The sequence below is a fragment of the Colias philodice genome, chromosome 18 (assembly GCF_061535455.1).
Source record: "Colias philodice isolate Cphi_HAF_F1 chromosome 18, ilColPhil1 Martin Lab GWU primary, whole genome shotgun sequence".
In the NCBI taxonomy this organism is placed as follows: Eukaryota; Metazoa; Arthropoda; class Insecta; order Lepidoptera; family Pieridae; genus Colias; species Colias philodice.
The window spans coordinates 10,668,788-10,688,465 of NC_143103.1; the positions used below are offsets into that span (position 1 = coordinate 10,668,788).

Consider the following 19,678-nt stretch of genomic DNA (forward strand, 5'->3'; position numbering starts at 1 on the left):
CCCAGGTAACGCCCAAGGTCACAAATCGTGACAAAAAATTATCCTGATCTCATTAAAAATTTAGAAATTCACCCTCTAAATGTCGAATCGTTGTTTCTTCTTTTCGTCGGAAAACATTCTGGCTCGCACTGTCCACATTAAAATTAATGTTAATACTTGGAAACGTGGCCTGTAGATATAATTTTTTTGTGATAACTTAGTGATTACATGAGCAAGCATAAAATATTTATTTTATATTTTTATGTGCACAGGAAATACCCAATTATCATTACTTTTGGATCAACCTATACATTTAATATGAAAGATTTTAGCTTTTTTTTTGTTTTTTTGGTTTTCTGCTTTAATTACTTCGCAAATTTGGAGGGAAGTTCATTTAGAAACTGTAAATAGACCTCCTCATTGTATTGCACAATAAGGACGTCACTTCGAAAATCTACTATGAATACAAAATGTATGGGAAATAAATTGTATGGGAGCGTTTAATGTAACATTTTTGGTTACTTCTCGTTTTATTTTTAAAAATTTATTATGGCCATTTTACTCATTAGGTTAAGTACTTTCGATATCAGTTTAAAGTTTTTTTATATCTGCAATAGTTACGGAATAATCGCTTGTGCACACTTAACGATTACACCCTGTATATTATAATATAGGTATCTGTGGTCTTATAATGTATATTATCTGTGGTTTTAGTTATTTTTTTAATAATGTGGGTAGCTTGGTAGCTATTATAGAATTTGTATACGTCCGAGGCTTGCCTTGGTCCGAGGTACGTAGTATATTATTATTAGTCTGTGGCTAGATTTTTTAATTTACCTACAGTCTTCACGTTCACGTACAATAAAACCTTCAAAATGATCACAAAACAATATTGAAAAATTAAAATACTCGACCACTGTTCGTCCTGGCTTCGTAAGATTATCTGTAAGTTTTAGATTATTTTAATTATCATCCCTATCGAAGTGAGCACCATTAATTAAATTTAATTATTAATATTCGTTCATTCAATATCGAGTAGCACGATTATAGGTAGAAAATATTACATTTATAGCTGATAGGTAAGTATGGAATAACATCGACTTTTTTGTGTTATTAGACGGATCTTTGAAGAGCTAGCTAGCTAGCTGACTCGACCCTGGGTATAAAAATACACGACGACATAAGGTCTGAACTAGGGAATAGGTATACTGGGTCATTACTATCGATACGTAGCGCGCGATGGAGGACCTTACATTAAACCTATTTTTATTATATCAATATCTGTAGGTGCAAAACTTTAATCTCTAGATATTTTAAGACTTTTGATGGTTGATTTAAAAAAAGTAAAATATTTTTGTTAACTGTAGGTTTGTGTTAATTACTTCAAAATCTGCCTTCTAGATATTCTAGAATTTAATCTAGATATTTAGTTTGTGTTTGAGCCCCTGTCCGATTTATCATATCATTCCCTACTAGATGGCGCTAGAATGAAAACAATCAATAAAATATATAAAACATCTTTATTCAACTAACAATAAAAGTACAAAAATGTTAATTCTAAATTCATAGTATCACAAAGGCTTTGAAATTTTACGTTATTTTTATTTTATTTTAAAACTTACATACACCTACTCTCATTAAATACTGTTATAAATTTGCCTGTAGCTAATTTCAGGCGCATAACATTTTTTGTTGTTATCATTCATTTCATCAGTGAGATAAATATAAATGAGATTGTTCTTATATATTAATGGAAATTGTATTATTGTCATGATGGCAAGGTATGCATTAAATCGTTTATTTCAAATAAACGGATTACGTACTAATTTAGTTAACAATTTTCTGTAAAATATTCTTATCCAAATAAATTAAACTATAATTATACAATACTAAAACCGGTATAAATCTTTTAAAATTCTATAAAGAAATATTAAATTTGATTAATATTTACATTATTTTAATATCATTTATTATTCATCGTAAAACAAATTTAAACGATGTCATATATTTACTTGAAACTTATAAGTCTCGGCAAGACTGTATTTTATATGTAATAAACAAGGAAAATTTTCTTCGGGATGTTATCTACTTAACGTATGTATTTAAACTTGTAATTATTCTTAATGTCCTATCAATAAACATTGCATTGTATTGGGAATGTAAGTTGTTAACTATAATTAATTATAATAATTAACAATTAGAAACTATATTCTCTCTCTTTTCCTGTCGAATGGCTATGGCAAAATGTAATGCAAATTCAATACAAACATGACATTAATAAACTAATACTGTCATAATTATTATAACATATAAATTTGTGCTTCTTAATATCATATATCATCAATAATATTTTTAATTTTTTCCCACCAAATACCCAAAATCTAATTTATAATCTTAACCAGGAAGTATATAAAAAGATTCAGTATATTTGTAGAATTTACATAGGTACTTTGAAGATATACAATTTAATAATTACAAGCATCGCTCAAACTTAATCAATCATTCTAGAATATTTATTATCTATCTGTCATAAATAATATCATGTCTATACAATATTCTTGTTAATCTGTGATTACATGCAACACTCGCTATTGTCTATGGCCGTTGTTTTCCTCCAGCCAAAGAGGAAGTACCCGAGCGCCAGGCCAAGGACCAGAGCCAAGCAGAGCCACACGTTATACGTCATGAAGACCAACATGAGTATGTAGGAAACCCAGGCTTGTACGAAATAGAGACATGTTTGGTAAATGTGGCCGCTTGAGAACATCGTGTATCTGTAACATTAGAAAATAATTAGTAGGATGTTGATAGTAAATAGTAATGGTGTACTTATAGACTTTTAGGGGTAAATTTTGATCAGATTATTTATTTATTTATTTAGATTAGCTGTTATTAATTCTGGTTGGTGTTCACTGTTCGTACATGAGAATAGAGTTTGTTAACTGTTTTGCGTGGTACAAAAAGCCTAACGTCACCTTGCTAGAAAAGAAAATTAATCAGTAAACATTTACAAGAATCATCATGAAAAATCATTAGTTACAAAATAACTTACGAACCTAATTACTAAATGCTCTCGTATTTCTTAAGGATATTTCTAACTAGCAACTATTGTATATTTTTGTGAAAATTTAAACAAATACTTACGTAGTCCGCCTCGCATGACAGGACCTATTCGTGCCATTTTCATTCTTAGCAATATTAACTTGCGAGTCAGCAGTCGCCGCGAGTGCCGCCTTTTCAAACAGCGTTTCCCGGTAATACTTGAAGCCTTCATACATCACGCTGGCCACGAAGATGGCGACACAGGAACCAAAGAGTTCCAACGCGTTTGAGGTCTCCCAGCCTTTGAAGAGGATCTCCTGGACTACACCCGCGTGGAACTGCAAGGAGAAATGAAATGTTATATGTATGGTAATCTGTAAATGTAAGAGTTTAAATTATGTAGAGAATTGAATAAAACAATAATACATTAATCTAATAAGGTAAGTCAACAGATGAAGGTATGATTTATAAACCATCTTTAAATAATATTGTTATAAAAGAAAGTGCAGATGGTAGCTTCAGGATCCGTAGAAACGCGGAAATTCAACACCTTTTGGCCGAGCCCAACATCATTGGCCAGACAAAGGCGCAACGCCTCCGATGGCTCGGTCACGTTTTAAGAATGGGGGATGATCGGGCCGTGAATAAGGCATACTGGGCATTCCAACTGGCCGACGCCCCGTGGGCCGTCCCAGATATCGATGGAGCGACGCAACAGAAGCCGATCTACGCAATCTGGAGGCCGTCAATTGGCAAGGAACTGCGCGCGATCGAGGAAAGTGGCGTGAACTCGTGTCGGAAGCCAAGACTCTGTTTGGGTCGCAGTCCGCAGAGCTAGTTAAGTAAGTATAAAAGAAAGATACTCGTTGTTCAATTATTTTAAACATTGGTTCTATATCCATTATCTCTACCCTACACTCTATAGTCTATCCTGATAATGGCGTCACAAACTAGAAACTGATAATTAACTTCATTTATCTCTTTATTTATTACAAGGAAGACTATAACCACAGTATTACCATTATTTCCTACAGTAAGGAATCGCCTTTGATGTCGCGCGATGCCGCCGCCAGCGTAGGTAATTACGCTGCCACACGAAAATATGCTAGGGTTGCAACAAATGGGAAATAAAACAATTGTGATTATTAATATTATGATGAAATCTTTATTCATATGTACATTCAAAATAATTGCGATTATTAAATCTGATGTAATTATTTGTTCATAAATATATAATTACAGATATTGCACTGCTAAATCTTATTTACGTGGACACTTTATTTTTGGATGTTCTTAATTGTATATTATAACATTTAACTAAGTAATGCATTCGCATTGGGATGTACAATCTGATTAGAAAATAATGAGGACAACATATACATAGCTTTGATTTTAATTCAACAGATACAATTAATACAATCTTTCTGAAATATTGTTTCCTTCTGGGATTTCAATGTAGATTTACATCCGTAAACCGAACAGTTTGTGCGCGCCATAATAGAAAATGTAAGTACCTATGTATAATAAAATTATTACACAAAAAATACGACTGCGTCATCCTTTCGCGCTAGGTAAAGCAAACTAAGCGTGTTTGCTTTACGCGGCCCGCGTCGCCCGACCCCCGCCAGTTCCCCTCCGTTTCTCTGCACAAGTACATTCGTCGCACTACTGTAGGAAATAATGGTAATACTGTGCTATAACATTGTAGACTTTCAAGTTTATATAAGTAGCTATTTGGTTTTAAAGATAATAAATAGGTACCTAAATGTAACTGATAGACAGTCAGAAGGCGAAAAAAGAAGCAAATTCACATGCTTAATTTCGGTGAAAAGATCACGCCATAATAAGACATTAATAAATAATTCAATATGTTTCTCATAATCTTACAAAATTTAAAGATTTTTCCTCAAGAGTCTGTGTATCATTTAGTCTGTACGTTTACCCTGTGTACATACATGCTGCAGATTGCAGAGTTGCAGACGAAATGTGTCCGTACATTGAATGAGTTGTTAACGATACTGTTTCGCAAAATAAGGAGATGCCGTGGATAATTTTGAATGGCTTGATATATACCTACATTGTATTATAACATTTCAACATTAAATAAATTTATTTGCAAGAGTTACAAACGAAATTTTTTATCAATACATCTTATAGAGAACTAGCTGTGCTCCGCGGTTTTACCCGCAGTGCTCCGCTCCTGTTGGTCTTAGCGTGATGATATATAGCCTATAGCCTTCCTCGATAAATGGGCTATCTAAAACCGAAGAATTTTTCCAATCGGATCAGTAGTTCCCGAGATTAGCGCGTTCAAACAAACAAACTCTTCAGCTTTATAATATTAGTATAGATTAACCCAAATATAAAGAATTAACCCAAATTTACATAAAAATATAGGTCACCAAACGAGGAAAAGTGAGGGTTTTTTATTTGTCTATAATTGTACAAATGTTCGTGGGAAAAATTGTTGTTATAACGCATGATATAACCGCATAGTGGTTACATGATTGCACTTCTTGATAACAGAGTGATAGCGATGTTTAAATGTAAGTCAATTGCTTCGATATTGTTATTTATATATTGTACTAGTTTAGATACATGATTATAGATTTTATTTTTAGCACATTAATTCACAACTTTGCATTATTTAGCATATGTTATTTTTATGACAAATTTCACGATATCTTTTAAATAAAATGTTCGATTTGAATGCATAATTCGAAAATAATTTTTTACGAATCCTAGCGGTAATTTATAATCTAGAAGTAATAATTTTACTGGTGGTATATTTTATGAAAACTAAGCAAGCACCAATCATTACTTAGAGAAAATATATCAAAAAATGTAGAGCATGGCCACAAATAATACTATACTAGTATAAGTACATTTAACATATTGTAAAAAAATCTTCCTCCTTTTTTCATATAAGCATAGATAATAGATATATTGATAGTTATATTACCAGAGATAATAGATAATACAGATAACTTACCACCATAGCATGTCCGTGGTCCCCGTGGCAGCTGGTCGGCGCCATCGCCTGCTCCTCGTGGTTGTGTGACACTGCCTCCATTGCTGGAAAACATGACAATTCTTATGAGTCATTTCTATGCTGGTAGGTTTTGAATTGAAATGATTAAAGAATTTGAAGTTATTGATTTAATTTGGAACGATAAAATTACAGTGCTTACGCTAAATATTCTCAAAATAATTGAATATATTTTAATGTTATTACATTTAGTTAACTGGGTTCCTAAATAACCTTCCATATAGGTATAACTTCCATATATTCCATATATAAATCTAGTCATCCTTTTTATCTAAGTCCTTTTTCATATGAGGTGAAATAGGTGTCGAAAAGCCGTTGAAGCATAATACCTATAGCCACAGATATAACATAGCATGAGAGTAGCTAATAAGTTCATAAAACAAAATTCACCTAAATAAAGCATACATAGTTGACACAATGACATAAACAACTAAACACTATGAATAACACTAGTGTATTGTTCAACACCTATTGTTATCAAATCCACAGTAAGATGTTTACTACACTCTACACTGTGCTCTACACTCTACAGGAAAGTGTCGCACCTAATTACCTACTTGTTGAACAACTATTATTGAAATTAAAAGCAAGTATACCTAGCCACTTTTCGTGTAAGTACTTGGAATATTATGTGTCATATTATTATTAAAAGGATGTGTAAACAAGTGTGCGTAAGTAAAAATAAAGTAGAATAATGAATATACACCTACCAACAAATTGTTCAATGGACATCAAGTCAAGACGTCATAGAACAAAGATAGGAATGAAATTACATATTTCAGTAAAACAGGATCTTTACAAATTTTCACATAGGTACATTCTCCATTTCACCTCTTAACTATTACATGAACAGGTAATTCATAATTACCGACTTATGTAACAAAATAAAGCACAGTTTGACACAAAAACCTCAATTATTGTCATGTCACTAAATATTAAATATGAAATCATCATTTTGCTCATCGCAAATCGTTCAATAGAAAATTAACCATATAAACATAGATATAGGATAGATATTGCCATGTTGTGTATGTGCTTTCACTGCACAGGGCCGAGTTGCGCAATGCACTTCGTTGCATGTAAGTAATAACTTCCGAGCCATGATGTGATTGCTTGAGATGGGATCTTGCAATTTCAAAACTAGTGATTTTAAATGATTGATGATTTAGTTGATTTTAAAAAGTTATGTGGGATGAACTCTAGTTCCTATTTTTACAAGTAAAATTAGAAATATGTAGAAAATGCAACTGTTATATAAGATAAACATAGGTAAGTATTTTACGGAATTGGGGATTTTATTATGTGTCCAATGTCCATGATAAACGCATTTTCGAGGCATTTTCTTTCTCTCTTTCATATTTTCAAAACTATTTAGTATATTTCCGTTAAACGGGGGTTTTTTAAACGGAAAAATAATTGTAGTTTTGTTTTAAATTTGATAGTTATAGGTACATATGTAAGACAGCAGACACATTAAAGTTGCAAAACTGCCTGTCGCGGCCATAAAACTCTACTCTTATCTCTGGCTGTAAAATTGTCTCTACCGCTACAATTAAAATTTCAATGTGTAATATTTTGTAACACATTAATTCGGTTATTACTAACAACTGTAACGTAACTTTTACTTTCCTTATCGGGTCATAAAAATTCATTAAACTTGTATAATCGCCACGTTACCAAACGTGCTCAGATTACAAGCTATTTGCTTTACAATGGTTTCGTTTCAATTTAAAATATCGTTCCAAAAGTGTAAGTACCAAAGTTTGTACCTATTTGCTGATGTGTTAGTTTATACTTATGCGAATTGAGAGTACCTATCATATTTAAAGGTTATACAAATAGGACCATATTCCGCTTTCCGAGGTACGGAAGACATCAAGAATTAATGTACAAAACTAGATGACGCAACTAAAGTTGTTTATTCAGGATATCCATGTACCTTACTTAGAGGTACCAAAAGGAATAGTTTGACATTTTAGTAAGCTTGTTAGTTGTTACCTTTTGCCCAGGTTGCCTGGAAGAGATCACTTCTAAGTGATAAGGCCGCCTTATAAACTATACTGTTTTTTGTTGTGTATACTTATATTAGCAATAAGTTTTCTATGTATAGCTTTATTGAAGAGTAATAAAAAAAAATAGTTTACGTATAGTTTATCTTTCGGCTTTACACAAAAACTTTAGGATTTTATAACCTACCTATATGATAGAACCAGGTATTACCTCGTCCAACAAGTTTTCTATTAGCTTCATCAGCTGCATTATACAGTGTAAAATGTTTAAACATTTACTATTTATAAGGATTAACGTAAGTCAATTAGCAATAAACGGCCTGCTATACAATGCGGAATGCCATATTATAATTAAATTGCAGCCTGGCGAGTAGATGTGTTAACTGTTAATACTGAATTTTTATTGAAAAAAAAAATCAAAAGTGGCGTATGTATAATGCATGGTAATTTTGTTCTTAGCTCTTTCGGTTTTGACTAATATATTATTGTAATTTAATTCATAAAATTGGATTAAGTTTACAAAGTCTCGTAAGTCTATGTCTGCGCTTTCTACGTTTTGTTTGTGAAAAAGTTTAGTCAAAAGTTCATACTCTATAAAAGTTATTAAAGGATACAAAAAGGAAAAGATACGCGATAAAAAGATTATTACATAGGTATGGTAATTATAGAAGGCGGATCGAGAGCCGTGACGTCAATGTCAAGGATGCGCGTGCGTTGAATTACATCGCTATTGCATATTATAATCTATATTTGCCCACCTGTGAAGTAATTATTGTTAGCTAGTTACCTGGATTTGCTTGCAGTTTTTCCTAATTAGCTTATGTAGTACCTACCTATCACAAGGCGGGATTCGAACCTGCGCTGCGTCTTCCGCCTTATTCGAACCTTTTCTGGGTCCGAATCCCGCCACGTGATCGATTTTTTTCTATTCTTTAAATACATATATCTCATTTATATAGCACTTGAAAGCTATAAAAATAATATACATAGGCATAGATGATTAAGATTTTCATCATTCATGATACCTAATATTATATTTTGTTTTAAAGTTTACGAGTATGACATAGTTACGTATAATTGAAAAAAAAAATGGCGCCAAAGTGTCTTCAAAATTTTCCTACATTTATTTTTCAATATACTTATAACACAAAACGATTTGCATTTCCTCATACTGGTCAGTCGTCCCCTCGGGGCGGGGACCGTCCCCTCAGCAATGTCTTGTAATAAGACAATGAGTGACGTCCGGTGACGAGGCTTGGAGACGTCGCACAATTTATTTATGTTGTTATTATTCGCTTCTTTTATATTGATTTTATGAATATAAATGCCTAAACTTTACTATGCTTTATTACATATTTGTTTATTTTGTTTAAAATATTAAATCAAATTTTTAGAGACAATAAAACATGTGTTAGATACTTTGTGTAGCTAATCTCTTTTTATATTAGGTAAATACCTACGTAGTTGGTTAATAATTAAAAGTCGATTTAGAGCCATGCTATATAGACTCATAATTTATTAGGTCGTAACTTAGATCATTAAGTAAGATCTAAGGGTCGTAATAAATAACTCGACGTCACTCGGTTTAATAAACGAACAGGCAGATATAAAGCCACATGACCTTATTTTATTTAAAAAATACTATATTTTTTGCAGTTCGTATTACAAATTAGAGTTTAGATACGCTCGTATGAAGGATTACGTATACAAATAAAAGGAGAGCAATGTACTGGAAAAATGTAAAAATTAGCGCATAGTGTCAAATGAATTTGCAAATTGAAAAAGTCGACAAAACTAAGTTGGCACCTAACGGTGAAGCTACCTGCAGGCGAATGGAGATAACTCTTTTGTTAATACTTTAAACCGTGGTCCGTGACAATATTAACAATTTTATGAAGGCTGTAACTTCGCATTATTATGTTTCATATAACATTCTTAATGTTAAAAATATTTTTAATCACAAGAAAATGGCAGAATAAGACTAAAATATGTCCTGACTCCTGCAACACCAACTTTCCATGCTATCACTATCAAGTATCAACCATTACATTTTTTCTAACAATATCATTGATCAAACCTATAAATATTATCTCTTTTATACTGTGTAGGTAGTAATTTTTGAAAATAAATATAACATGAGATAAAGACATCTAATTCTTAAGGAATTAGCATTGCATTTATATCTACATTTCTTTGACAAGAAAATTTTAATAAAAAGGTTTTTAAATAAGTATGTCAATCGATTGTATTATTAGACGATAATATGGTATTTCTAAACTGTTTCATTATTTATCAGTTGTATAATGGATTAATTTAAAAAGGCTTAAATATGTGGTAATTCCGTCGCATAATTGCCTCATCGATACAGCCACAATACAGCTGAAATATTTACGAATTTACATGATTAAAAAAATGAATGATATAGGTAATTATTTATTATTCTGTAATAATAAATAAAGTTCATAGTGAACTGTATGTTTGTAATTATTACGATTTACGATTCATGGAAGTGCTTTATATTATTGTTATATTCTCAGTGTTGGTTTTCAAATTAAACCTTTTTACCAACGTAGGCAAAGCCTTTCAGAAACTCGAATTAAAAAAAAAATGCAAATTTGACAGCCGTTTACGCGCCAAACGCAGCTGTCAGTGTTTTGACATACATTTCCGCGCCAACGCGCTAGGTGTAAAATATTTTGTAAACGGGCAAAATCGGAGTTGTTATGCGGATGTTGTTGCGTGCTATCCTGTCTGTCTGTAAACTATTGCTATAATGCACTTGAATAGTGTATGCCATGGCTCGGATATTTGTTTTTAAAGTGAAGTTACGTTGCGAATTTATTAAATCGAAAATTAATCATGCTTTATAATAATAATATGTACCTATGTATCTGTATAAAATACTGAGGACCTGTTAAGTATATGTATTATAATTTTTAATGCAACAGGAAAAATGATACTTAATTACGAAAAAATTTAATATAGGTACTTTTCATTATTCCACGATTTTTACCAATTTCCGTTAATACTCTTTAAATCTATTCCAATACCCATATAAAATAAGTATGCAAAAATCATGGACGTATAAAAAAAGACGGACGCCATATTACGAACAAACAACGTGAAGCCACCATAGTAAGCTAGCGATCGTGTAAAGACAATAAACACGCACACACTCTCACCATAGTAAGCTAGTCGGCCGCCATTACGTCGTGAACTACCGACTGATTAACTGCGTCACTGTTTCACAAAAAATATTTAAAATGCCGTCTTGCGTGGTTAAATGGTGTCGCAACAGTACAATTTTAAATAACAAAACACAAGGGATTACATTCCACAGGGAAGCAAGTTTTTTCTTTTATGTTTTAATGACAAAATTATTACGGCAAAATTTATAGAAAAAAATACAGCCGCCATTGTCAACAGGACAGCTGTTGCCATGGCAACATGGCACACACACATTTATGTTTCGCCGCCATTACTAGGCTTCACTCAATGTTTAGGCGATATACCGTCCGTCTTTTTTTATACGTCCATGGCAAAAATATAGAGACGTAGCTTAGTAAAAGCACAAATAATAGGTACCTATCTTATTAGCTAGGTACTATATTTAATAGTAGGTAGTACAAACGTCAGCATTATGTAGGTATTCTCCCTTCGTATCTGTGGTATAATAAAATGTAATATTTTTATTCTGTGGTAACACTTGATATTCATTGACGTAGGTTAGGTTCCGGTGCACAGGCCGGCTACGCTTTGTGTTGAAAAATTATTCAATAAACAATAAAGAAATCGCATATTATTTCGATTTATAATTCGAGAATTGTTTAAGTTTCTATTGCATGATTATTCTATTTACAATTATCTAGATGTAATAATAATAATTGTTTGTAAAAAATTTTTCTTCTAAATATGTATATTCTAAGCATCTGAATGCGGTTCAAGTATACGTACATTCGGTTTATTTTTTTCGTAAATACATAGGTAAATAAATTTTATAAAAGACTATGGTCCCTATCGTTTATAAATCAAATAGTCGATAAACAACACGAAAATATAAAGTCACAATGGAAAATTATAATAATGACCTTTTGAAGTAAACTCAACCTATCACGTTTTACTCAAGAGATTTTTTCTAAACATGTTATCGATATTTTTTTCTTTATCTACATAATTATACTTTGTAGAATATATTTTTATTGTTATTAAACTAATTATTTTATTTGTTTTAACTTAATTATTGAGTTTTTAATCTTTATAATACTCATTACTCATAGCATTAGAAATCAATCATCTCCAACAAGGCTATGACATTTTTTTTTCATTTTTCATAGCTTTGTCTAACCAAAGCTAAGCAGACCTAAGTCTGAGAATAGGACTTAAATAATTTTGGACACAAAGTTTGTCAGGTCAGCTAGTAATACAATATTATATTATTACAATAGTACAACATGTCGAATGTGCAACAAGTAGCATGACAAATAAGCATATGACTATTCGTTCTATAACAATGAACTATTTTTGCAACGATTTTCTTCGCTTTTGTGGTATATTAGTGAAAGTCAACATGTGTTAAAAATTCAAATACCTATACGTAAATTAATTGAACCAGTAAATGTAGATCTTCTTGTTACAAGGGAATCAGTGCATGACAAAGTTCAAGTTATATCAGAGCCATTTTGTACATATAAATGACAAAATATGTAACTACCTAGAATGTAGATATAATTAATTATAGGTATACTACATGTATCGATTACATAATCAAATATGATCATCTACTACATCATCTATTCAGCAGTTTTTTCTTTACAATTGAACAAACGACCGGTTTCCACGTTTACATAATATAACCTATACTGTTTTAATTTTTAAAGTTACCGTAAAGAGCCTAATAATTATTATTCATGCTTGGTAAATCAAGTAGTAACGGTTCAGTTATAAAAATCTTCTATTTTTTTCAATCTGTTTTTATACTTTTTTTTATCTTTAATAAATACAACTTCCGACACTTTTCGACTTTTTATCAATGGAAAGCAGTTGGCCTAGAGTACACTGCGCAACTTCTGAAGGCCAAATTACAACATAAAATTACTCGTTCAATTTACAACATCCATCTACAAATATCACAAAACGACTGTGGATAATTCAGAAGTCAGAAATAGTTAAATAGTGTAGAAATAGTAGCTATAGATGGTTTGGAAAATTGGTTACAATGCAGTTTTTGAACCTAGTATTTACTTTAGACCGTATCTGTACGACTAGACTTTTTCAATAAGTGCTCTATTATCTTTTTAAACAATAAAATGTTAGGTATGTGTTAAGAAAAAAATCGTAAAGAATCGTTTATCTATATTAGAAATTACAATACAACCAACGCTTAATGCTCTAAGATACCAACAAAATATATTACATTACATCTAACATCGTATTTTTCCCGACATCGACCAATGCCTCATAATTTCTCACACTTACCTAAACCTAAATGATTATATTTAGAAATTTTTCCTTGTATATGTAGATAATTTTATGAGCATTTACCAAATAAATATTGAGGTGAATATGATATGTCTGACCTCCAGTGATTGACTGATATCAATGATAAACTGTTTTATCTCCTAATATTTATCGAAGAAAAATATTTTAAATTTTTATCTGACTGAGTGAAAGAGGATTACGATTTACGAGTATAGCTTACATACTTATATTAAAAAATACTTTAAAAATAAGATATTTTTTCGAAATGATTAAAACAAATGAAAGACGTTTTAAAAAGAAGAATTCAACAGTCCCTGATAATGTTCCTGATAGAATATTTCGTACTAAATGACAAGATAAACTAAACAAAATACGAAGTTTTAAAACCGGCCATTAGTCTTTACTAAACGTATGAAATTTTATTCAACATAGAGCCATTGCATAGAGCCTACTTATTTTCTCCAAAGGTTGTGCAATAAGCTTCCGTAAAACATTGTTATAACAGTATTGCATAATAATTTCGTATGTCAAAAAATATTTGATGGTATTTCAGGTTACATTATAGAATGATGATCAGGCATCAGCCCTCGTGATAAATTAATTTCAGATTGCGCTGCACAATTTGCATTAACAGAAAAATAATTATTGTAGATAACAAATCACATTTATAGGCACCAATAAGCTTTACAATAAATAAATACATAATTCCATTTTTAAAACACGCTGATGGTCAGTACCTAAATAAAAAAAGAAGGTCACTTATTATGCATACGCAGAAAAAAGAATGCTTGTCCAACGTTATTACGAATACATGTGTAGAAAAAAATGATTTGGTAGTTTTAAAAGGAACCTTATCGTTTCAGTATTTCTGTCGACTCATAATTCAAAATATGAATTAATAAAAAAATGTGTGCGTGTACTAGTGTACACACGTAAGAAGTGAAACTTCTTTATGACCTTATTTTTCAAAAAATAATTTACTATATGCAACTTTACAGAAATACGTCAATCACGCGTGGTAGGGATAAAAACAAGATGGCGAAAAAATGTTACACTAAATTTTTTTCCAACCCCGATAAAGAAGTTTCACTTCGAAAATTAAATAAGTAAAAATTGCCCCCAAATAAATGTTTACAATGAGTGATAATAATTGTAAACATTTTAAGGTATTGTTTACCTATTTTTATTACATGTAAAAATTACTTCTTCACGAACTATGAGTTGTGAGTTGTGACGTCATTAAACATCAAAGTATTATTTTATCGAACACGCGAGCATTCACGGCCTAATTACGTTGATGTAAGGTCGACATTGTTACGGCAATATTTATGTAACATACATAAAGGTAAAACATGACCACAAACAACAAAAAATATTTATGGCACTGGTCTTTTACTTGATTTAATTTTGAAATCTTCTATCTTTATGTATTCTAAGTTATAACCTGCTTGCGTTTGTATTGTTTTTAATATTTCTTTATTAGATTTAATCCTGAAAGGCTTTTTATTTATTGTAACACTGGTAGCACAGACTAATATTAATAATATACTACGTATACAACAGCTGGTAGTTTCAGTTTTCGAAGCGATACATTGGCGGACTTTTTCGCGCCGAATTACAACATTTTTTTTTAAATATACAGGGTGTAATCGTTAAGTGTGCACAGGCGATTTTTCCGTAAGTATTACAGATAACAAAAAACTTTAAACTGATATCGAAAGTACTTAACCTAATGAGTAAAATGGCCGTAATAAATTTTTAAAAATAAATCGAGAAATATCAAAAAAATTATCTTTAAACCCTCCCATACATTAAGTATGAAATATGAATATTTTCCCAGACATTTTCCGGACATTTCCCTAGCATTTTCCGGGGATTTTCCACGCATTTCCCAGACATTTTCCGGACATTTGTAAGGAATTTTCCGGGGATTTTCCGAGCATTTCCCAGGAATTTTCCGGATTTTTTCCAGACATTTTCCGGACATTTCCCTGGCATTTTCCGGGGATTTTCCAGGCATTTGCCACGCTTCTCCCGGACATTTTCACGCATTTTCCGGATATTTTCCGGACATTTTCACGCATTTTCCGGATATTTTCCAGGCATTTTCCAGGGTATTTCCAAGCAATTTCCAAGGTTTTTCCGGAAATTTCCACGCATTTTCCGGATATTTTCCAGACATTTCCCGGTTATTTTCCGGGAATTTTCCAGACATTTTCCTTACATTTACAGGCTATGTCAGGGAAATGTCCGGAAAATGCCTGGAAAATATCTGGAAAATACCCGGAAAATGCGTGAAAATGTCCGGAAAATGCGTGGAAATGCCTGGATAATCCCCGGAAAATGCTTGGGAAATGTCCGGAAAATGTTTGGAAAATGCGTGAAAATGACCGGAAAAACGTGGAAAATGTCACTTCAAATTTGCGAAGTAATTAAAGCAGAAAACCAAAAAAAGAAAAAGAAATTTAAAATCTTTCATATTAAATGTATATGGGATATTCACTTATGTAATAATATATACTCTAAGGATATTCATATTTCATACTTAGTGTATGGGAGGGTTTAAAGATGATATTTTTGATATTTCTCGATTTATTTTTAAAAATTTATTACCGCAATTTTACTCATTAGGATAAGTACTTTCGATATCAGTTTAAAGTTATTTGTTATCTATAATACTTACGGAAAAATCGCCTGTGCACACTTAACGATTACACCCTGTATAACTAGGAATTGTTTTTAATTCCAGTCCAGTTTTTTTTTATTAATCTTCTAAGAATATCTGGTGAAAGGTGAAATCGATATATAAGAAATTTAATATTATAAATTTCTTATATTGATTTCGTATATATGTATAACTTAAAGTCAGCGTGTTAGATTGAATCATCATTTTAATGAAAAGGCTCCTGTCTCTGTAGTTTCACTATTGGACATCGGCCTCCATCTATATTATTTGCAATCTTTATTTAACAACATCCGTTTGTCGACACTATAGGACATCTAAACTAAAAGCCATCTAGGTCATAACTGAGAACTGAGGCTTATAAATAGAGTATTGAGAGCTAGATGTTTAGATATAATTTAAAATTCCAATTAACAACCATCCGACGACCTGAAGATGCCGCTGACCTAAATTTAATTGGATGGATGGATAATTTTGAATTGGAGTTTTCAAGCTTAAGACAAATAGTATTTTAAATCGAATATGAAATAAGCTAAAAATATCGTATAGATGATATGATGATAAAAATATTTTTATTGTTATTAGTTAGCTTATTTTCCTGTTAATGCAATTACAGAAAAGTGCATACAAAACCGGACGTAACAAGAAAATATAGAATTTGTGTTTTGTATACTTTTTTTGTATTATGGCAATAAGATTTAACTATTTAATTCTCATAAAATTAGAGAACTTTTTTTTTATTTAATGTGTCAAAAATATTGCCCTATCTAACGCTTTTTATTTCATATTAGGTGTTGCCACAGACTAATAATAATATACTACGTATACAAGTGTTGCTAAATATAGCAGTGAGATGAGAGATCGTGTATACATATACAATAGATTTAGATTAATATTTATTTATTACCCGACTACGGCAAAGCAAAAGGAGGGTTATGATTTTGACAGGCTATGTATGTATGTATGTATGTATGTATGTATGTATGTATGTATATATGTATGTATGTATGTATGTATGTTCATCTGTTCCCTCGTAACTTCTAAACTACTTATCAGAATTCGACAAATGACATATCATTAGAAGCGTCTTAATTGTCCGCTGGTTATAGGCTATATGGGGTTTCACAAAATCTAATGTGGCGCCCTCTAGCGGACAAAACATACAGAGTAAAAAAATAAAGTTAAGATAAATATGCCGTGTTTGGTATCATTTGAAAGCTTTTTACTTGCACATTATGAATATATATATATTACTAGCATTTGCTTGTGACTTTACCTGTATTCATGGGCTGATTGCATATAATTCACATCTTTTCGTTCATAGCTTCTTTATTAGTTCATCAATTTAACTTTTGTTTTATACTTTTTCAGCGTCGTTTTTTGTCGTAGTTGGGTTTTAGTTGTTTTACTTTTTATCTTGTTTTGATTTTATATATAAAAACATCGTTATCATTACAAATATATACTAACCAATGTAAGTGGATAGCGATAGCGATAAAGTATTTAAATTCTTCTTATTTATTTTTAGTGATTTTACAACTTTTTTGTTATCTATGATCAACATGACTTCGGTACAAATGGCTAGTATTTTGTTTTATTAAACTTCACTCAACCTAGTTAGTCTACGTGCATTGAACCACAGGGAATTAATTGTCTTCATTTTGAAGATCGACAAACCCATGACAAACATCTCATATCTATTTTATCGTCTTATCAGTTTTGTTTTGTTGTATCTTAACTATTTACACCAAACGAAGGGCTTTTATTTAATAAGCTGATTATTCAAAAACAAAAGACTTAACTCATTGCAATCTAGTTTATTGAATCATTATTTTTAGCTTTGTACGAGATTTCAGTGTAAACTCTACTCTATCATAACATTTTTAATTAAAAAAAATGGTGACAAGATTTTTTTTTAAATATATATGTCTCAAGAATACATACATCAAAGTTAATCGGCTTTTATATTATTTTATTATTTCTGATACATATTTTCATATTTTTGGCGACGGTTGGTCTCAAATAAATAATTATGTATAGGCATCTGGGTCTGAGGAATTTCAACGAGAGCAGCCAAAATTACGCTCAACCTGTTTCATATGATTTACTTTTTTGTCTAAAAACCAGAACTGACTCGTATTTTTCCAACGATAGCAGAAAACATATCTACGCAGATAATAAACAATCAGCAGAGACAAAAATTGCTATTTTAATGCTACAAACAATAATACTAATTAAAATTAAGGTAAAGATAATTAACTCCTAGCTTCGATCACAATTGTATTTTCCTGTACTTGGATCAAAAGAGCGCATATTGGTACAATTTCCATTTCGCCTTTTTATAAAACAATGTATAATAAAACCATAAAAATATAACACATAACATAAGCACATAACTTTGAAATAACAGCACATTACAACACAATACAATATGAATATTTTCGACAAGGTCGATGCAATTACTTTGATAGGTAGCTACTAAATATACCATTTTTAATAATTAATAAGTATGTCGACTCTATCCATCACTTACCATGGTCATGTTGGTGGTGTTCCATGGCTATTTTGGTTTAACAGATAAAAAAAAAACTTTTTGTCAAATGTCAACACTCGCGACGGATTCGATTTTCAAGAAATGGCGCGAAACGTTCTCATTCGGCAGTAACGTGCGCGGGAATGCCAAACGACAGTGACAGCGCACTAGTACAGACTATAATAATTAAGGCCATCGCCCACTGAATAGCTATAGATTGTTTTAAAGTGCATCTCTTTACATGCATTTTTTGTTACATTCAATACTTTAATTAGTTACTCTTCATTGATTGAATCTTGTAGTTATTCAGATCGACTTTATTCAACGTCTATTGTCTAATGCCTGGCAGATAAATTAGTTTTAACCTTATTAATAAACTTAATGTGATTATTATCATTAATTTTTTCCTATTTTTTATTAACTTCAAGCTTAATCTAATCTACTAGGTACATTCTTAAATTGAAAAGTCTTTAGATTTGTCTTTCTCAATTCATTAAAGATATCACTATGATGAATTACCTACGTCATATATGTAGAGATAGTTGGCAGAATTTTCTCTACAAAAGCACAAATCATAGTCACTTAAATTACGCTCATAAAGAATAAATCACACATTTAACTGTTATTAATAGTATATCTTATAGTGAACATGTACCTTTACACAACTGGTTAAAGGGTTACGTCACACACGATAGAGTGGGTCTTATCTAATTTGGCTGGCTTGTTTACACCTTAAGCCAATGCATTACAGGGATTCAAGAAATTCATTATTGAAAGTTAATTTCACGCACTATAACAAAGGAAATATGGTTTTAATTAAGCACCTATTGCCTATTAGCCGTTTGAAATTTTCTCTAGAGTTTTCACGTCACGATTCATTTTAAGTAGAGTCATTGTTTTGATTA

At 31.2% G+C, this 19,678-nt stretch overlaps 1 protein-coding gene across 1 annotated transcript; it reads right to left on the reverse strand.

The window, feature by feature from the left end:
- Window positions 1-1,480: 1,480 nt before the first annotated feature.
- LOC149480764 (high affinity copper uptake protein 1-like) lies at window positions 1,481-18,934 on the reverse strand. Its single transcript, XM_089706262.1, has 4 exons — window positions 18,774-18,934; window positions 6,014-6,096; window positions 3,124-3,359; window positions 1,481-2,753 (listed from the first exon to the last, which is right to left on the reverse strand). The coding sequence occupies exons 1-4, from the start codon at window positions 18,796-18,798 to the stop codon at window positions 2,552-2,554; spliced, it is 546 nt and encodes a 181-aa protein (XP_089562388.1). The 5' UTR covers window positions 18,799-18,934; the 3' UTR covers window positions 1,481-2,551.
- Window positions 18,935-19,678: the final 744 nt, after the last annotated feature.

Coding starts and splice junctions, on each gene's coding strand:
- LOC149480764 (XM_089706262.1), bottom strand. CDS start 18,798: ATGGAACACCACCAACATGACCATG. Junction 3,360..6,013: donor ACCACGGACATGCTATGGTG/GTAAGTTATCTG, acceptor TTCTCCTTGCAG/TTCCACGCGGGTGTAGTCCA. Junction 2,754..3,123: donor TGTCATGCGAGGCGGACTAC/GTAAGTATTTGT, acceptor CTAATGTTACAG/ATACACGATGTTCTCAAGCG.